The following is a 22,130-nucleotide window of genomic DNA, read 5'->3' as shown; positions in this document are numbered from 1 at the left end:
TTTTATACACTTACACAATTACACGTACAATTTTTACATTCTTTTGTTTACATGGTAATTGGTGCATTGGTCCATTTTTATTCACACACACAATCTGTGTATGTATGTAACTATCTAGAAATACACTTCCATAATCACATATATTTAACATTTTAATAGAAGAGAGACAAATATATCCTAAAATATAAACTTAAATGTAAAACACAGATCCTTCTGTTTTTTTTAATGAATTAAGACTGTATTTCATCGGCACGTGAAGGTGTCCTCATGGCTTCCTGTGTTGAGTGTTGATTATCGCTTCTGGCTTCTTTACGTACCGAAAGCGCTGACGTCACTTCGTACAAATGCACCGAACGCCCGATTGGCTAAATCAAGTCAAAGGGGCGTGGTTTTGCGACGGCATGCTGTTTTCTGATTGGCTCGGCGTGTTGCTAGGGTTTCTCATCAACTAGCAGCTACAAACCGGAATACAGATACACTCCCCGTCCAGTTTAATAGGAACACCTGCTGATTGATCCAGTTACGGGGGCAGTACCATGGAATAAATCATGCAGGTACAGGTTTAAAAGTTCAGAAAACAATAAAAGAGGAACAATATGATGCTAGATGGGCTGCTTTAAGAATTTCAGAAACTGATGATTTCTGGGCTTTTGACACCCATCAGCCATTAAAGTTTTCCCAACAGTTTACAAAGTCACAGATCAGACTTTTCCCAAAAAATTATTCTCAATGCGACAACCACAAATAACTGTCAGAGGTAACTCAATGTTAAAGCCATTAAACAACAGATCAAGAGCACCACCAAGCTACCAGTGTTGGGCGCAACAGCTTTAACCCTCAATTACCCAGATGGAGAACAAGATACACTGCAAGCCGCTGTGGATAAAATCTAGTCTGCAAAACTCTGTAAACGTAAAACAGAATCTGGAGCTCTTGAAGTGTATCGTGCTGATGCCACCGGAATGGAATGACATGACATAAAATAAAATGCAAGCACTCAGACTGAGAAACAGAGCTGTGATTTATTTATCCACCCTTTGCTCTAATCATAACTTAATTTCCGTCATTAATCTCCAGTTAACAGTTTGACCCTGAGCTGAGAACACTGCACACAAGGCAGAATACACCTTTGATGGTATGCCAGGTCATCTCATTACTGTGAGCTCAGGTTGAAACGGGACGGTAAATGCTAACCACAAACTATCCCTCTGCACTAAATACATGATGACTAATGTGTTTTTCTCTGGAAGGTCTAAAAACTAAATCTTTAGTGAAAATTCTGCAACTTTCTTCTCTAATTATATAACATACACTGCATGTCATTTCCTTTCAAATGTCTGCAGTCATACTAAAAGACTCCGTCTGGTTCCAAATAACATTCTTGGCTACCATGAAAATGCTATGTAACTGTGTGATCATTTAAAGGGTCCTGTCTTACTCCAGTAAAGTATTTAATGTTTATCATCTTTTTTTTAAAAGCCTAAATCATTTCAAATGCCTGAATCAAAAACGTATCCATGGATTTTAACTAAATTGATGAACAAAATCTTATATCACAGATATCCTACTAACGAATTTTTTCTTTTTATTCCAAAATCCACTTAGTCCATTTAACTAAAAGAGCCTGCGTGTATGAATAGCCAGACTGTAAGAGCTTTGTAGGAAAGCCTTACCAATGGCTACAAATAAATCCAATGGTGTAGTAAGAACACACTGAAATATGCACATGATCATAAACTGATCACACGTTATCAAGACTGTATTATTCCAAATTTTCCAACTCTGATAGCAGATTGTAAATGCTTTCATAATCCTGAAACATTTACACACTTGAAGCACAGGGGTTCGATTTCAAATAAAGACAAACTAAATGGAAACGTAGTGCGCTTCATTTTTCATTTATGAGCAGCTTTCAGGACAGACATGATTTGCTGAATAGCACGCATGGAAAAGAAAACCAGTCCAACACAACAGGCTCTTAAAAAAATTACTCTGGTTTAGTTTTAACTGAAACAGCGCACAGTCATGACACTTTAACAAACGCCAAACTATCATGAAAGACACCATAATTACAGGTGGAGCGTTTAAGATGTGTGGAGCTCACACGATTCAATTGTACAGTACATTTTTTTTTAAGCCAAAGGCGTAAGCATAGGTCTAAAAAACACAAAACACTTGTTGCAAGTTTAGCTTGCTTATGATTGATCACATGTACTTGTGTTATGGGACCCCTGCTGAATTCAGCGGGATTCTGTTTATTTTCTTGTCCAAAATTAACAAAAGTCTCATATGTAATATTGGTCATTGGCAATATCAGCTTTGGCTAGATACAACTCCATGGTAACACAAATCTGGTCGGGAACAAAAACCAAACTCTGATCTTTCATTTGTAAAAGTCTTCAACGTCCATTTCAGGCTCTTAATTATGACAAGTGACTTCAGAGCCTTGTGAAATCTGTCTTTCTGCATGATTTGAGCACAAAAGACTTGCAAAGCGAACAATTTCTCCATCTTGGTGGAGGGAAAAAAAATCAACGAAGATCGACAAAGTTTTTTATATAAGACCATTATCCTTCTATGTTCCAGGGCAAAGGAAAAGAAACAAACAAATAGAAAAACTAAGAACAAACCAGGTCACATGTATGGATTTTGGATTTTAAGCAGTTCAAATTTAATACTTTTTTGTTCCCCCCTTTCGCTACAGAAACCCAGGTAAAAAAAAAAAAAAAAAAGTCATAAAACACAGCAGCAGCAGTTGCCAGTAAAAAAAAAAAAAAAAAAAAAAGGAAATGCAAAAAGGACCCAGTGAGGTAAGGATGGGAGAGCGATCTGAAGGAGGGAGATATAATTTCTTTATATGAGGAGTGAGTCCAGAGATGGGTCTTTGTTGGGCTGATCAGAGTTACATCATGGGGACGTGCTGTTGCTTTTTGCATTCAAAAGGGAATGAATAAACAAAATGAGGCAAAGTCTTATCCAATCAGAGCGCTCTAAGGCAGGAGCAGATTTGTTATTCATGAAGGGCGCAGTCCTTCATCTGATTGACAGTTAATTCCTCTTCGACTTCTGAAACTGCCTGTGTGTGTGTGTGTGCGTGTTTGTGTGTGTATGTGTTTGTGGTTAATTAGGGTCCACACACTTGCTTGCTGCAAAAGAAAGATATTTCTTTCTGGATTTTTTTCCTATCATACTTTTTCATTTTGCTTCTCCCTTCAGTCTCAGACTACCTAGTAGTCATCCAAATCGAAAAACTCGTCGTCTTCCCCCTGGTATTCCATCCCCTGGAAATCCACTCTGTATCGCAGAATACCTGAGAGAGAAAGACACAAGAGATTCAGTGAGCAAAAGAAAACTTGCATTTGGTGGTCATGCTTTTTAATTATTCAGGATTAATGAAAGGTTTAAAAGCATTTGGTTTGGTGTAGCTTCTCTGCTTCGGTTTTTCTGGAACCCCCAAAGAAGCTGTTCATCTTAGATATTTTTAAACCTTTTGAAAGCCTTCTTAAATCTTATGAAAGGGTCTGAAAGAAGCACTGGATGATTTATCCAGTCAATGATCGCAAATTTTTTTTAAAAAATTAAATATAGTCTTCGATTTAAACAAACAAGATTTACTCAAAATACAGGGTATTTTGAACATGGAATATTGACAAGTATATGAACATTTATTATGCATAATATTTCAAGCCTTTTTTGTTTTCAGTTTTAATTTCAGTGATTACAATGCACAGCTCATGAAAAAACTAAATAAATAAATTTTTTATTCTCGGTCTAGTTCAGTACATGCATGGGGCTGTCTGCTGACCTTATAGTTCTCCAGGTGATCAACACCCTTCACAAAAAGGGTAAGCCACAAAAGTTATTGAAGCATATTCATGGTAGGAAAAGGTGCCATAGCAACAAAAATGACCACAGCCACAAAATTGGTAAGCTAAACCGATTCAAGACCTTAGGAAAGCTTCACAAGGAGTGGTGTTAGGCCACAGTCCACAGTCTACCAACCGTCCACCAGAAAATTTTAGAGCATTTCCTGCTTTTGTCTACTGACAAGCTTTTTGAAGATGCCCACAGTGCCAAAACTACTACTAACTGGTTTGATAACCATGATATTACTGTGCTTGACTAGACAGCCACCTCACCAAAGTCTAAAGACTATGGTCAAGAGGAAGATGAGAAACACTCGACGTACCTCGAGTGTAGGTCTTTATCCTCAGCAGTGGTAAAGGCAGATCGCCTTTATGCAATGTCACACTGATGCAATAATTTGTGCTTTCTTTTTTTATTGATACTAGAAATATTTAAATATTTCGACGTACTGAATGTTTGATTTTCATGAGCCGTACACCACACCAAAATTAGAAAAAATATATATATTTATAGAAATATTTCACTTTACATTTTATCAGATTAATCTAGTGTACAAGTTTCACTTTTCAAATATTAAAAAACTGAAATAGACCAAGTGAAAAGTCTTAACAATAAACAAGTAGAGATGTGCCTTCTGCTAAATTTAAATATTTGTATATCCAACCTAATATTGGTTTACATTCAGACGGAGAGACGAGAGTATTTATGAATGTAAGGCATAAGGAATACCTGAACACTGATTACACCATTTAAAAAGATTAACCAGGTATTTGAATACCTATGCACATCTCTACTCTGTACATATAACTGTGCTTCTAACTAGAAATCTGCAATCTTTCAGAGCCTTCTGCCTTATGCTTTTACAACATGTATTAAATGAACTGTAAATATAATTAAAAAATATATATATAGTAAAAAGCCTTAACACATAGGCCTGGGTACCCACCTCCAATTCCTCCAAATCCCTTTACAAACTGCGAACCCTCTTGACTTTTGTCTGTGACGATCTCCAGCGTGGCTCCAAACTTCTTATAGTTATTAGCAAACCACTCCAGCAGCGGCATGCACTCAATTAGCTCGTGCTCCTGTCCCGTCTAATGGATGGGCAAATGAACAAAGACACACAATATTTGATTTAGTATTATCACAATTTACAAAGCACTATTTAGTTTCTCTCTTTAAATAAATAAATAAATAAACAAACAAACAAACAAACAAACACACCTCCTTGTCTGTGAAGTGGGATTTGTCCTTCTCTTGCTCAGGTGTTAAATAAATGGTCTTCTCATCTGAAAACAGACAGGAGTGAAATTATCCGATCTGATTTGATAGTTTTACATATTTGAAGTGTGAACGTTTGACATAAAACCCAACATTTGTACACTTCTGTTAAAACTAGAACAATTTGCATACTGGATCACGATTGATCGCAACAGCTTTTAAGCATTTTTAGATCACCTACATGCAACACCAATCTTTTGGAAGAAACATTAAATTCGCTTTAAAATGTACAAATGTGAACTTCACCAAACAAAAAGTGACTCAAATACACCGCTTCCTTTTAGCTTGCTCAATTTAACCAAGTGTGAGCCTAGCAGCACAGACCTAAGTAAGTTATTCTGTTTTAATCTGAAAGGCCAGTGTCAGGAATGCAAGCAAAACACTACACACACCTGATCCTGCTCTAAAACAACTCGGTGTCCTGCCCTTGACTTCTTTCTACTCACTGCAAACATGTATCACATCTCAGTGTGTAGCCAAGCTTGTGTATACTCATGTAGCTTATGTATCTAAAGAGTCTAAGTGTGTGTGCACTGACACCAGTGTTTGTGTACGGGTCTGCTCTTTTCTATTTGTTGTACTCACAGGATGATCATGGCGTAGTGGCGTGTATGTGTGTACCGTTTTCTGCTCCGTTGACCTCAGCCCCATGTACTCGTAGGATGTATCTCATGGTGTCCAGGTTCTCGTAAACAATAAGGATCTCCACCGCTCCCATCTCCAGGGCCTTAAGCGTATCCTCGACCCCGAAACAGTACTTCCCCGTGTCCTGGCTGATCTCATCAAAATAGCGACCTGAGGCACAGAAGGAGCCCTTAAAGATCAGGCTTGCTATATTAATACAAACCAAAATCCTACCATTTCCAAAAACATCACTCTGCATACCTATTAGCTTCTTCTCCTGGATGAATTTGACGTTGGAGAGGACCTCGGCCGACAGCTCGATGGCCTGATTGAAACCATTCTCTCCTCCGTACGAGATGTCCACAAGCTTCAGCACCTTTGCCTGTAACCTCTGCAATAAAACAAAGCACACAAATTAGCCACATTTCTTTATGTCACTACACAGACTAAACTTTGCATACACACTAAGAGCACTAAGAACTAAGAGCAGCTACCAAGCCACTTCCTAGCACAGCCAGAGCCTAATAATCATGTGCTTCATTGTGTCCAAGATTTATAGTTTAATAAAAAAAATAAAAAAACAGGTTAACATTTCCAACTAAAATCTATTTCTACAAGATTTTCACTTTGGTCAATGGCTTCCCTCACACAATATCATCTGATAATCCACTGAGAGCTATCTCCAACTAAAAATATTTTTTTATGTCCATCCAGGTGTCTCATCCACTAGTCAGTATATTTTTCTCAAACATGGTCAAAAGCTTCAACTTTCATGCTAAAACCCTGGCCATCACCAGTGTGCTTGTCAACTTGCAAATGACTGACCAGCCAAGCTACTGAAACCCGGCCTAATATTTAATGTCTTCACAACCTCCACTGTGAATTTCTCATTATCGGGACAGTCATACTGCTAGGATGGTGAGTCAAATACCAAATACAAAGCTCTTGCAAAAATTCTTCTTTCGCCTGTTCCCTTTCAGGGGTCGCCACAGCCAATCATCTGCCTCCATCTAACCCCATCCTCTTCTCTCACACTTCATGTCCTCTGTCACTGCATCCATAAATCTCCTCTTTGGTCTTTCTCTAGACCTCCTGTCTGGCAGTTCCAAGCTCAGCAACCTCCTTCTACCAATAAATTCACCATCTCTCCTCTAAACAATCTGGCCTCTTAGACTTCATCTCCAAAACATCTAACATGGGTCATCCCTCTGATGGACTTATTTTCATTCTTTGCAATTTATTACAAAAAAAGGTGCTAAACAGATGGTGCAGGAGTTGCAGCATTTGGATACGTGTACGGTTCAGGACGAAATGTACAAACTGAGATTAAAGCTGCAAGGGAACAGGGACAGCTGTTATACCGTGGTTATCTCCGGGCATGTTAAGCACTACTTAAAAGAATTCCCACAGGACTGTGGAGAGACACTGCGACAGTCTCACGTAATGGGTAGCAAAGAAATGTAATCTAAAATGCAAACATTTGCAACTGCTTTTGCTTTGATTCCAGATTTGTAAGCAAAGAATAAAGCTCTAGGAATCACATGTTTAGAGTAGTAAACCTAAGGAGAAATGCTATGCCAGAACACCCAGCTGATCAAACGCGTCAAATACCACTACACTTGGACTTGTCAAAGCAAAGTAAGGAGAGGAAGAGCCTGTTATGGGAATATCGCTGATGACTTGCCAGAGGTGTGAAGAAGTAAGAGGCATTAAAGGACAGCTGAGAGTCCAGCAAGATAAACAATACTGAGGCAATGTTTAAGAAGGTCAGCATGTACAACACTATATCACATGATAAAAAATTATTTATCGATCCAAGACTGAGTAAAGAATTACAGGACACATGTCTGGGATATTAAATCGGGAAGGGAATCTCTCTTCGTACTGTCTGATCACGTATGGGCAAGCAAACTAATTAGATCAAAGCTGCAACCTTCTCACAGGCTTCTGGATAAGTGAAATACGAGAGCGCAATAAAGAGACAGAAATAAAAAACTAAGCAATGACTGGGCATAACCTTTACGTTAAGCTAATCTGAAATAAAGACTTAATTCTGAGAATGTCAAGACTTTGACTATATTAGAGTTGTTAAAATGGCTTAATATAGTATATACACAAGCCAAGAAAAAGCATTGGCAATTCAGGTTGAAATCATAGACAGAATTATTGTGATTACTGTGAAATTCGAAAAAAAATTAAAATATGTGAAAAAATAAAATAAGAGGATCTGAAACTCTAAGGCCATATTAGAAGCTAAAATACCAGCTGAAGCTAAAAAAATCCATACTCAAATATTAGAGAACATGTTTTATAATAAGACCAAACAAGAATCACCTGCACTTTTACTTTTAAATCTTCTAATTATTTAATCGACTTACAGGACAGTCAGTCATGGCAATTAAAGCAATCATCCTGATTAATCTAAACATGAGGTGTTCCGATTAAAAAAACTGATGATGCTACGATGAAATAATTGGTACACAAAAAGGATGCTATGTACTGAGCCTCAGAATTTGAATGTTTTTTTTTTTAGTAATTACTGAAACCTGTAATATGGTACACAGTAAATAAAATAAAAATAAAAAACAGGCATTAATATAAAATCCAACAATGATCACTCATTCTGGTGTCAGAATTCCAGTATTTTGTGCTGATAAGAACTGAACCAAACACTGCGAGTAACTGAAAACTGTTTTGACTTGTACCGGATCAAACATGTCGGACTGGCTGAGTTCAGTCTTGAAGTCTGCAGAGCCAGCCAGCACCAAACCAGCTACGTTGACTTTGTCGTTGGACACGAAGAGCTGGACCGCTGTCTCTGCCACTTTACGCACGTAGTTATGTCTCTTCTCCATTCTCAATCGTGCAAAACGGAGCGCAGACTGTCCTCCACGACCTGAGAGAGACACAGAGAGAGAGAAATCAGCTTTCTCCTCCAACAGCACAAGGTTTTACTGATTAAGTATTCAAGTTCCAACACAGTAGATGAAAGTGACACTGTAGTAAGAGGACACCGCTATCGAGATAATTACCATTTAGAGCTACTCGATAGGGACGTGTGTGTGTGTGTGTGTGTGTGTGTTTATTAGTACACGAGTGTGTTGCGTACCGTGTTTTTTGGGTAGGTCCACTGTGAATTTGTGCAGCACTTCTCTGGTGTTGCCCTGTAAGGTCCCGAATAGCGCGCCGCTACCATCGATGACGATGAAGCCAAACTTGCTGTCATCGGACAACAACGCCGTGAGCGCCTAGAAAAGGAAGAAAAATAATACTGAAATGACAGGAAACAAAGTGTCAAACTCAAACATTGTGTGTATAGTGCCAAAACACTACAAAACACAACGGTCAGGGATAAGGGCATTGGAATAACCCCGCACACAGATGGTGTACTACGATACCTACTATGATAAGCCTAACAGTCTCACATATGCTGGTATAATGGAGCTGAGAAAAAAAAATATGGTCGTTTTCACATTAGGGTCGCTGGATTGTTTTTGGGGTACATTTTGATCCGTGAGAATACACTCGTTCCAGGCTTGATAACCGTCCCCAAACCTGTTTGAAAAGGTGGCGAGAACGATACAGGCCCAGATCAAATCAGATATGGAAGTCAGGCATGGAAGCAGAAAGCTGTTTAGACGCGATGTCATCAGTGCCATCGGCCTCCTCCAAAATCTGCACACACCAATCTCATCTGACCTACACACCCATAGCTAATAAAAGTAGGAAGGGCTCATAAGGACGTTTGCTCGAATTTTTTCTTACCCCGAAATATCGATTCATCATGTATAGCACAAACATCAACCTCCTCATCTCTTCTCCCCTTTTGCACACTACCACTTGCTGTTTCGGAGAGTATAAATATGCAAATGCACCGGAGTAAGTAGAACAACAACAAAAAATAATGTGAACACTGTCCAGGGAGAAAGGGTGGAGGCGAAGCAATCGTTCTTGGGTATGGTACAAATTAATCATGCCTAATGTGAAAATGCCCTAAAAGACTTACTGCATGTTCACACTAGCAAGCCACCACATGACCATATCATTGCATATGTACAATTTATAATTGATACTTTCTCAGCTTTATAGCATAAAGCTTAAAAATTGATAGAGGAACAAATCCAAATGCCTGATTCTAACAATTCATTGGACTTAGATTGGAACCATGTGGCAAGTTGTCTGATGTTTCCCACCTCTAGATAGTTCCCATTTACTCTGGTTTAACAGGCAAATTTATTCAGAACGATTTTTTCTACAGCAGACAAATCATTCTGAGCAGGAAAAGAAAAAGAATGTAGAGATAATATATGCAAACATTATGACAATACGCAGCAACTTTTTAATAGGCGGAAAAAAGGAAAAAGTCAAACGTTATGAAAATACAAACTGTGATTCTTTTTCTTCCACAGAAAGATTGAATTTTAACCTTGTTTATTTTTCCTTCGGTGGGAAAATTTGCATTAAACTAAACCAAATTAAATGATCTACTCAGTTGGTTTCCAACACGGACGAGCTGTGTGAACTCGCCCCATAGCCGTTGGAGTAAAGAGAGTGAACACCAGTCCAACTGTTTATAAACAGATAAAGTAGATAACAGCAAGGGGAGCGGTGAGATAATAGTGTACCAGCCTTTGTGGGAGGAAACATTGCAGAGTTTAGCTTTTTCTTAAGATGGGTGGGGAAAAAAATGTATGGTTTAGATGTCAGTAGTATGTTTGAAATCATGGCCATACTGCCTAACACAGACATTATAAACCGCTTAACTCAGATTACCTTCCATTGTGAAGCACTGATAGGTTTCAATTTGCCTATACTGCTTTATATTATTATTCACTTAGATAATGACGTCTACTTTTATGGGCTAATACTTTGTGGTAACTTTATTGCCGAAATTATATTCCATCAAGAGCAACAATGTGTTACACGAACATGTAGCAGACAGGATTTCCGAAAGACAGTATTTCTACACCTACCATCATTTGCTTATCACATTAATGTGATTTACATTACTGCTCAAGTTTTCCCTGAATGAGCGCTATTCATTAAAAACAAAGCATGCACATGTTTTCAAAAGCATTTACAGTTTCACACAATTATCTCACTTACATACACAAAAGCTGTGCTATTAAGCAGAAACTCACACTTGTTTAGTACTTACCTCAGTGTGAAATTTATTGTCACAGAGATAAAGCGAGGTATTGATAGGTTTGAAAGGCTCAAAGTCAATGTTGACTTTCTTCTCTTTGCCTTCTTCAGTCACAATGGTGCCACAGTAGACTACCAGACCATTTGGGGGCACTGCAAAAAGTATTTATATTTTAGAAATCATGTATGCCAACATGAAAAGCACATAAACCCTGCAGACAGAAATGCACTAAACTGTGTACAAGATGGGTATTTCCTCCTGAATGTTACGACAAGAGTATATGAAAAACCATCAACCAAAAGGTCGGCTTAACTGGCTTCAGCATTTTTACTGGTCAATGAGCTAATCATTCAATGGAAGTCAAAAGTTATAATGAAATTTCTGAACAAAAAGGCTATATATTCGCTGGGAGATGAAGTCACACTGCACAGTTGAATTAAATATTGCAAACTTATTTCTCTCATGTCTGCGCAGAAGAGTTAATTAAAAGACACAGTAGTGAATGCAGTATCTAAAGCTATTTGTCTGTGTTAATTATCGCATGTCCTAAACAACCTCAAGCTAAATTTAAACACTGATGGCTAAATAAGAGCCACTAACTAAATGCATAATAAATTAATCAACCATCAAAACAGTCATTAATCACAGCCCTATTACATTTAATGTATACATTATACTAGGAATGGTAACATGACTTTCGATTAGGCAGAATAAAATAACAGTTATGAGAGTAATAACTCACTTGATTTCTCTATATAATCCCCTGCTACACTAATGTACTTATCCCAGTATTTCAAAAGTGCTTGGATACAATCAAGGTAGAAAGTTCTCTCAGTACATCGGAGCCATGATCAGACTGCCTGCCTCGCATTCCAAAACGTTCCTTCAACTCACTGCAGATTAGCAGTCTTCTGTGCCGATCGAAGGCAGAGAGTTCCTTCTGTACCCAGTATGCACTCTAACACCTTTTCACCATTCGAATGTTTTACTTCGGCTAGGAGTCTCATCACTGTACTGTGCCTGAAGTCTTCTGTAAATGTCCGCCTTATTCTTTTGCTCCTAAGACGACAAGTACCGGTTTGACTTGAATGCCCCTGCAATTACTTCTTTAACTGCGTTTTTATATACCACTGCTCCGAACACCTCAACCTGTCCAGCTCCTTCGGCATTTAGACAGGAAAGTAAAGCTGTTCATAAAATAAACACGCACACACCTTTGTTGTAGAGTTTAAGTCTCTGCTGTACAGAGGTGATGGCTCCCAGCACAGAAAGTCTGTTGACTCTGCTCTTGATGTTGGACGCTGTACCAAACTCGTCAGCCAGCATCTTGGCCACTCTGGAAATCTGATCTTTAGGAGGGATGATCAACGAAATCATACTGGTCCCATTACTGGAGAGAAAAAAAAGAGACTCGGTCAGCATGCTTAACACAAACACCCTAAGACAGCAAAGCCTTATAATCCATGAAAGTGTTCTGCTCTCAGGTGTTATTTTACTATTTTGTCCTTCTCACATCTCTGCACTTCATGTAATTCTTTCTACCATGTGTAAAAAAATTTTGATGTAAAAAATCGTACCTAAAACCATCTTTACTGTAAGTAAAAAAAATGTTTTTTTTTTTATAATTTGGCTCTACTGCTTTGATGGCACAGTGCTACTTATAAAGTATGCTGCATTGTGAAAGTATATGTATGTATCAACCATTTTTCCATTCAAGAGTAAAGAAATTGTATAACTTTTTCAGACCTGGTTTAAACTAATGGCTGAGAATGAAAGTGAACATTGATTTCTTGTCTCCAGAGAACATGCAAAACAACCTTGAAATGTTTGATGCAGGTTAGAGACAGTGTAGCCATAACAAGAAACAGACCACCTCTTTACAAGAAACCTAAACACAAACATTACCACTAACCGCAGTGATTCGGTTGAAAGTTTTTTTTAGCAAGAAACGGACGGTTTACAATGTAGCATCTCACAGTTGAGGCACGTTACGATGCTTAGCGATCAGGTGGCAAATACACACAAGCAACACCAAACACAACACATGTTTGAGTTGAGTCTGATAGCGCAGCTATTTCAGGGAAGTGAGATGACTCCAAGCTCTGTACAATAGCACTAAACTGTGAAACAGCTAACAAAAACCTCTTATGAAAAGAAAAAACAATAGCCCACACTATTTATGATGTGTGTAAACTCACATCCCCACTTGCTCCTTATTTGCTTTTAGAGTTTTAATAAGCCGAGTAAAACAAAGATATTTTACACTGCATGTGTGCTGGCTAATCTCAAATGACAAGGCATCTCCTTTTTCAATATTGGGAAGGTTTATTATGAAAAGTGTTACGTTTTCTATTTATAATTAACATTTTATTTTTCTAAAAACTGCATCACAAAAGGCAAAAACAATTGGAACAATCAGAAATTCTCAAAAGGACTGGAGTTTAAGTAAATGAAAAATCCAACTCAAGCATGAACAAAAAAAAAGTTGTTTTTTTTCACAAAATGTGAATCTCTCAAACAATGTATAACTAAACACAATCTCTATTGGCTGAATTATTGCGCTATAATGCTTGTATATTTAATACATTCTTTGAGTCCTGCGAGATATAATGTTCCAAGACTCCACAACACTTCTCAACTGCAAAAAATAAAAAGATGCTCGTGCAAAGGAGACCACCCCCAAACAATATATATTGTAAAATATCAGTTATATATTTTTCTCCACCTCAAAGTATTACATTTGGGGTCAGGGGTAGCTCAGTGGTTAAGGCATTGGACTACGGTTCGGAAGATCCCAGGTTCAAACCCCACAACCACCAAGTTGCCACTGTTGGGCCCTTGAGCAAGGCCCTTAACCCTCAACTGCTCAGATGTATAATGAGATAAAATTGTAAGTTGCACTGGATAAGAGTGTCTGCCAAATGCCTAAATGTAAATGTAAATGAAAAGCATCATCACATAAAACAAGCCAATAAAACCAAATATTCTACGTTGATTTTTTATATCTGAAAACAAAACAACAGACATGAATGGCCAAGGAAGCATTCTCTAAATGGCACATAATATTTACCTAGTTTAAAGAAGAAAGAAGAAAAAAGTCCATAGAAATTATTTGCATAATGCACTACATGAAAGATGTTATGATGGACGCTTAACAATATAAGCAAACATACTGCACGAAAAGTGATGCGATAAACCTACACACTACACAAAAGAACCACCAAGTGATTGTACATGATGATTTTGAAAATCCGCCTGTGGATCAAAGATCATATTCTTCTCACACACCGTCGATAATTCATCTTAATGATGCATGGCTGGCTCGTTAACCTCAGAAGGAGCACGGATCAGATCGGCAAGTATGTGGTCGGTTAGGAACACATGTGAATCCTTTCCTGTCCAATACTTTTCTCTGTATGATAGACCAGGTGCTTTTTCGGGAAGGACTTCAAAAACACACTAACCAAATGTTTCATATAGTCAAATGACAAACCCACCCAACACACACTGTCCTTGCATGAAGGTCTAAAGTGTGTGTGTCCTTAGCTCATAACTACCTGGCAAAAGGAAGCAGAGTAAAGAGCAGTGAAGCGTGCTGCTTTCCCACATGGCTTATTTAAACACAGACTGCCCGGTGCCACTATTGTCCCACCACCACACATGTACACACTTCACCCAAACACACACACACAAAGCAGGCACCGGACAAATAAGAGTGACATTAAGAGTCACGTGAACAAATGAGAGCTCGCGCTTTACATTGAGTCAGTTTTTGGGCGCGTGGGCCGGTTTTAGGGGAATGTTGAGCGCGTGTACCGGCTACAACCAGTTTGTAAGCTTTGTCTACTTAAGAGGAATTCAAAACAAAGCGCAAACTCGTGACCGAAGACACCAAGTCTGGACTGCAAGTTAGCTAAACCAAGCCACACACACACTTGCACTGTGCTGAAATTCTCATTAAATTAAATTAGACTAAATTCAGTTCTATAAATTCTTTTTGACGTGTAGTACAACTTTCAATCAGGCGCACAACCGGGTAGTCCACCGAGTTACCCCTAGCAACAACCAACATCCCACATCTACCCCGTGAGCAAAATACATTTCCGACACGCTCCTCATTTGCCGGTTCCTGGAACGTTACCGCTAAACGCTACTCCCCTCCCAAGGCCCGGCTAATCTGCTAACACTTAGCAAGCTAGTTAGCAAAACCCGGCTAAACATCCAGCAGTATCAGCTAGCACCGAGAAAAGTCTTACGAATCAATGGAAACACCCAGGTTGACACAGGAATGTCTGGACATACCCTCTAGCAGCCTCCAAACTCTTTATGAGCTTCTTAATTTTCCAGATTTCCACGTTTCTGTCGGCTGCGCTCGGGTCGTCCGCCATCTTTCCTGCTCTCTAATCACTTCAGCACCTGGGGGAAGGAAAAAAGCAAGAAAGAAGGGGTAGAAAAGACTGTGTTAAACCTCTAATTTAATATTATTACAGACACACTCTTGTGTATTTAAATCACAATTTCCTGCCCAGTTTAAAATGCTTTAGGGAAACATATGCTGCTGTGCTTTAGGCGCTCTGCGTTACCGCTAGTTCTCCGACTCTCACCTGACGCAGCCTGTAGCACCAGGCTACAACAAAAAAATAATCTTTTTTTCTCTCTTTGTTTAAGCTCCATGTCCAGAAATCACAAATAAATCCCTGAACACGTTTTTAAGCCTTGTTCCGTGTAAAAGTGCGCGGTAAACCTAGGCCTCCGTTTCTTCCCACCCAAAATCTGGTTGCCCTTAGAAACGCGGAACCATTCAGTATTTATTTTAAACGCTAAATTCTTCACATCTCTTTAACCAAACCCCTGTACCTGAAACAGTGTCCGCCGCCTCCTCGCGCTCTCTATCTTTGGCTTTTCTCCGGTCTATCGGGTGTTGTTGGTCGGCTGTGTGACGTCGGCTTTTCCCCGCCGGTTCCGTCTCTCTCCTCACCGACGGCGCGTGGTGCAAAAGGCGACTCACATGTGGGAGGAGGGGTTTACACTCGACTCGCTTCCACTTCCTGGTTACGCGCGTAGAAACCATGGGTGAACTTCAAACGTTTCTGTTACCCCTACATAGGCGTCCTACTTAGATAATAGGTTTTATGCTTTATCCAGGGCACTACGTGTTTTATTGAGAATTTATTTGTAGCGACCCCTTTACTGGACTTTGTGAGTTAGCAAAATAGGATTGGTTTGAAAGCGTGTTTGTTAAAGAGATAGCGGAAGTACAATAACTGGGAAATGTAGTCGACTTATTTTGAATGTGCCGACGGGTCCAAAAATGTATACACATTTCAACATGAAAAATAAATCTGCCTCTCTTTTGACGGTAACATGATTAATGACATCTTTAGAAGTAACATAATACTACACATTGCTGACATAAGTCAATTCGAGTTTTTAAAAAAGGATATCTGTGTGTTCATTTTTATAGGCCCCTTTGTAAATTATTAGTATTACCTCCAGGGTTGAGGGTTTGAATCTCACCTTGGGTCTGTGTGCATGGTTTTTCATGTTCACCCTGTGCTTGGTGGGTTTCCTCTGGGTACTCCCCCCACATTTCCTCCCACAGTCCAAAGAAATGCAAATTAGACTAATTGGCGTTCCCAAATTTCCAATAGTGTGTGAATGCGTGTGTGAGGGTTTGTGTGTGTGTGTGTGTGTGTGTGGGCCGTGCGATGAGTGTCCAAAGTGTACCCCGCCTTGTGCCCTAAGTCTCCTAAGATAGGCTCCAGGCCCCCTCGAGCCTACAGTATATACAGGATTAAGCTGTTTGGGTCATGAGTAATGAGTGGGTGAGAGGGACCCAAAACGTATACACACTTCAACATGAAAAATAGATGAATCAAATTTATATTACTACATTTATATAAACATCCATGAGCAGCTGTAAGTCATGTTTGAATTATGTAATCTCATTAAGTACTCAAAGTGATCATAACACTTTTGACACTTTTGATTTCAGTGAAATACTGTATGAACAACATTGTCATTGCTCTGCATGACACTTGAATTTCTTCCCGTGGTATAGGCAGTGTAGGTGATTTTCTACAGTACACCTCGTCCTTTAGTGTTCCCCACAGATAGAAATTGAGAGGTGTTCATTTATACAAATTTTTAAATCTACAATACCACTTCAAAAATTATCTTGTGTTGCTCAAAAGTAATGCGTGCCTTTGCCATTTTCTTTGGCTCTCTCTGATGGTCACATGATAGCATCAATGATGGCGTGACTACTGACATTTTTAGAGGAAACATAATACTGCACATTGCTGGCATAATTCAATTTGAGTTTTTAAAAAGGCCATAGATAACAACTGCTAAAGTGTGTAAACTTTTTGTTTCCCTTTGTATATTATTACTATTACCTCTGTAAGCTGTCCAGGGTGCCCTAAGTCTTCTGGCCTCTTCAGCGATGAAAAGATGAAAGAATAAATGTTTTAATTATTACTATTATTATTGTACTTTACATTGCAATCCAAAAATATACTCTTAAATTAATTATTATATTTGCTCTTATGATATCCTTCACTCTTCTTGAAAGGTTTTTCACTAGATTTAGGTGCATTCTTTTGAGAATTTTTTATTCATTCAGCCACAAGAGCATTGGAGCATTAGTGATATGTACTGTGTCTCATATAAGGAGGTCTGGGGTGCGGTTAGTACTAAAGTTTTTACCAAAGCTCATATGTAAGGTTGATGTAAAGGTCTGTGTAGGCCACACAAGTTTTTCAAGTTTTTTTGCACAGGAGTATTGTCAAGCTGGAACAGGTTTGGGCCTCCTACAGTAGTTCCGGTGAAGAAAAACTGTAATTCGACATCATGCAAAGACACCACTTACAGCTGTGGCCCCAGTTTGGGGAAGGCCTACATATGGAAGTGATGGACAAGTTTTTACAAACGTTTAACCAAAGGGTTAAAGTAAGAAAAGAATTTAAAAAAACAATTCCTAAATCTGTCCATTTCTGTTCTTAGTGGTTAAGTCATTTTTACAAGAATTACTTGTCATATTGTGTGAGATGATACCAAATAATTTTACATAACTTTCTCCATGACATATTATTTGACAGAGGATAAGGATCTTCTAATAATAGTTTTATGATTAAATACAATTTTTAAGCAGTGTTTATGATATCAATCAGCGTGATGTGGTCTTATACACAAAATAGGTTTGTTTAAATAGAAACATTCTTTAGTCCAGCCTTTAAGTATTAAGGATATTTTGTTAATTACACTGCAAAGAATGATATGTGTACAAATGAAATATTCTTGAATCCCAATCCCATTAAGCCCAACCTAAATATAATTTCTTAAAATACTTTTGCAACAAACCAAATAGTATTAGATTATTAGGCTTAGTTCTAGTCAAATGTTACTAAACTTCCAAGGAAAAATGTTGTTTTGCTTCTTTTAAGAAAAAAAAATGTAAAAACTAGCAAAATTTCCTGCCTATAAAATGCTTATGCTTGCAATTTTCTTATATTTGGCTTGTTTTAATTTTATTTTAAGAATGTGTAGATAAATGTAACTCTATTCAAGATATATAATGTAGCATGTTTTTATTTACTTGCCTGCAATATAAATGCCATCTTAAAAAATACCAAGATGAAGAAAAACATTTGGGGCATTATTAAAAAGATGTAATGCCCTACTTCTTTGATTGTCGTTTTTTGCTTTTTTTTTACACTACTTCCTTAAGATAATCTACCACCCAATCTCACTTGAAATTATGATTTGTATCTTATCTAGTTTCTGCATAGCTGTCAGTCGTGCATATGTCGTGATAGGATCTGATTTGGTTACTGGTTGTTTATTCGTTATAACATTTTTTTTTTTATAGTTTTCATACCTGCAATACACCAAAAACAACTCCATTAACTAATCAGCATTAGCTGGATCAGGTGTGTTAAGTGTAGAGGAAAATTTCTCTAGTCCCCAGGTTCCTAATAAGCCAGAATTTCCCCTGAGTCTGCATTTTGTTGTTCTATTTGAATCTCCAGCACACTTGAGCAGTCTAATCAAGGAGAGTAAAATGCTTATTGTCAATCTCACACCTGGAGACAGCTCGATCCCTGAGGAATAGATTTCCTGATCCAGCAGCTAAGCTTCCTGTTCATTATGAGGTAGCTGAGAAGGGGAAAAAAAGTAGTTTGAGTATGTGTATAATAGTGTATTAGATTGGAGCCTGTAAGAGGCTTGTCAATTCAACTGCTGTAATGAAGTCTATATCCAGGTGCCAAAATTTGGTCACTGCAGCACCCATAATTTTCTGCCAGACACTAAAGTGTTTTTTTATATTGTAATTTTGGCAAGGTTTATTAGGCTACTGTCTATTTCTTTTATTCTCTCATGTGTCATGTCTTATTTTACAGTGGTTGAATGCTACATAAGATAATATATAATACTCAAGAGAGTATGATGATCAATAAGAGGGCTGAAAACTATGGCTGCAATTATCTGAGCAGCTAATCATGTGGCAGCTGTCCAATGTATAAAATCATGCAGATACAGGTCAAGACATTCAGTTAACCCGTACCTACATAATGGTTGGCTCAAACTTTTTTCCTTAAAAAGGCTACTTTAAATAATATGAAAATATCTATGGTGGCTTCATGTAGTGAAGAAAAAGAAATAAAAAAAGCTATTTGTTTTCATACAGATGCTCCACATTATTCTTTTATAGGGTTTGTTCCTGGACAAATTTGATCAATAAGTATTGAATGAATTACAGGTTAAACAAAAGGAGAGGGGGAGGGGGGGAGGGTGTGTGTGTGTGTGTGAAATATCCAAACAATAAAAAGCCTTTAAGAGCTAAGATATGTTAAGCAGTAGAGAAAGTAGCATGATAAGATTCTTTACTTTACAACAGACAAAGAAATACAATATATAAAGCAGAAATCAGAGTCAGGAAACAGGCCGAAGCTTTACTGGGTTACTTGGGCAAAAGACTGTAAGTAAGAACCAGAAACGTAGCTGGAATTAATAACATGAGAACAAGTTCCTTTAAAATAAACAGGTACATGACATTGAGTGACTTCTGATCTATTGTGAAGGGAGTTTGTATATACTTTGGCAGCGCATGGTAATTGAGTCCAGGCGTGTGCAGTCAAAATGGAGGTGACTGTGAGAGTGTTTGCGCTGTCTGTTTGCTGCTGTAGTCCTCTGAGGTCATGTTTTTAGGCTTCTCTGTGGTCTATGAGTTGTTGAAAACATTTTTTTTTACCAATTAATAAAATGAGATTTTGATTACACTACATGTTTTATGATGACCTGTGGTATTTTAACACGTAGTAGTGGATGTTTCTTAAAACAACAACGAAAAAAAAAGGCAAGACAAAGGACAAGAAAAAGGAAGGTAAGGGAAAGAACAAAGAGAAGACCATGAAACGAGAGAAGACAAAGAGAAGAAAAAAGCATTAAACCAAAAAATAAAGTCAAGACAAAAGGGAAGTTTATTTTTATTCTAATTTAAGGAATAAGACTCATCTGCATGAGGCAGCTTCTTTTTGGAACAGGAAATCAGAAATCCAGGAAATCATTCAGGAAATCCAGAAAATCACTCCTGCAGTCTGCAACACACCGTTAACCCTTAAACCTGCACTAGGATTACACCCAATACACTGAACCTCCATGTTCTCTCAGCGCTGGAACACCATAAGCCACCTAAACACAACATAGGGGCAATTTTCACATAAAAAATCAGAATGAGAAATATGAGAAATATCTCAATGACCTTTTCCAGTTTCTGGAGTTTGTGGTTAAAATTTACTGGTCAAGGGTGTATTTTTTTGGAACGTACATTAAACAGTCATAGCATTATGACCACTAAGAAGTAAAGTGTCCCTAAAGCCTGAAGCTGATGTGTTGCAAGCAGAAAAAAAATAGGCAAGTGTATGGATTTGAGCACTTTTGACAAGGGCCATTAAGTAATGGCAGGATGACTCGGTCAGGGTAATTTCCAAACTGCAGCTCTGCAAAAAGTGGTCCAAGGAAGAAAAAATGGTAAACCATTGACAGGGTCAGGGTTGGTGAAGGCTTGTTGATGCACAAGGCAGGCCAGCACAGTCCAATATAATTGAAGAGCTACTGTAGAAGAATAGAAGAACCGCTGATTCCATGCTGGTTCCAATGTGTCAGAATGCACAGTGCATCTCAGTTTGTTGCGTATGTGGCTGTATGGCTGCAGACCTGTCTGGGTGCCCATGCTCATACTGCTAAAAGCGCCAACAATGGACATGAAAGCATCAAATCAAGATCATGGAGCAATTGAAAAAGGTGGTCTGATAAACCACATTTTCTGTAACATTATGTGGATAGCCAGGTGTGTGTGTCATTTACAATGGAAAGAAGGCAAGCTGGCCGAGGCATTCTGATACTCTGTGCAGTATTTTGCTGGGAACCCTGGGGTGTTATTGGGATGTTACTTTAACACGTGCCACCTATCCCACATTATCTATCTATCTATCTATCTATCTATCTATCTATCTATCTATCTATCTATCTATCTATCTATTTATCTATCTATCTATCTATCCATTCACCCATCTATTTATGCATCCATCCATCCATCCATCCGTCTATCTATCCACCCATCGGTTGAATCACAAACCTATTGCTGTGTTGGTTCAGGCTTTTGTTTCCCAGTGCAGTATTATAATCATTGTTATCTACAGAACATTTTCCCATATCAGTAATATATGGTGGTATGTAACAAACAGTGATAAACTCATGAAATGTGAAATCATTTTACTTGTTAAGAATTTGGACTATACAGACTTTGGACACTAGATGGAAGCATTGTTCCTTGTGGGGGCATAAAATATTAAACTTATCTGTTTATACCTTTTCCTGATTTGCTGGAATATTTATAACCTTCTTTTTTTTTTGTTGCTTTTTAAAAAAATATATTTTATTTTTTGACTCCCTTTTGACTTTTGGAATCCCTTGCTGTTTTCAACTCTTTAGCATCGTTTTGTGTATCTAACCTTCTTTTAGTATTCTTTTAATTTACAGTCACATTGTTGTTTGAATGGTTTGTCTCCTTCTCTCCTCATGTCTCTCTCAGCAGTTGAGTAAAGTGCAGAGAGAGTGGTATGGTTTTGTGTCATTGCTGCCATGACCCAGGTTCACATGTTATACAGAGTCATCGCCCCTTATAATACCACTGTGGTTCAATTTGTGT

At 38.2% G+C, this 22,130-nt stretch overlaps 1 protein-coding gene across 1 annotated transcript; it reads right to left on the bottom strand.

The window, feature by feature from the left end:
- Positions 1-1,976: 1,976 nt before the first annotated feature.
- etf1a (eukaryotic translation termination factor 1a) lies at positions 1,977-15,913 on the bottom strand. The gene is made up of 11 exons (XM_053489315.1): positions 15,776-15,913; positions 15,221-15,334; positions 12,133-12,308; positions 10,931-11,070; positions 8,882-9,020; positions 8,478-8,668; positions 6,034-6,163; positions 5,770-5,943; positions 5,092-5,156; positions 4,814-4,961; positions 1,977-3,310 (listed from the first exon to the last, which is right to left on the bottom strand). The coding sequence occupies exons 2-11, from the start codon at positions 15,304-15,306 to the stop codon at positions 3,228-3,230; spliced, it is 1,332 nt and encodes a 443-aa protein (XP_053345290.1). The 5' UTR covers positions 15,307-15,334; positions 15,776-15,913; the 3' UTR covers positions 1,977-3,227.
- Positions 15,914-22,130: the final 6,217 nt, after the last annotated feature.

Source organism: Clarias gariepinus, chromosome 2 (assembly GCF_024256425.1).
Source record: "Clarias gariepinus isolate MV-2021 ecotype Netherlands chromosome 2, CGAR_prim_01v2, whole genome shotgun sequence".
Classification (NCBI taxonomy): Eukaryota; Metazoa; Chordata; class Actinopteri; order Siluriformes; family Clariidae; genus Clarias; species Clarias gariepinus.
Note: the sequence above shows the minus strand (reverse complement) of the source record. Positions and strands in the feature narration are given on the sequence as shown.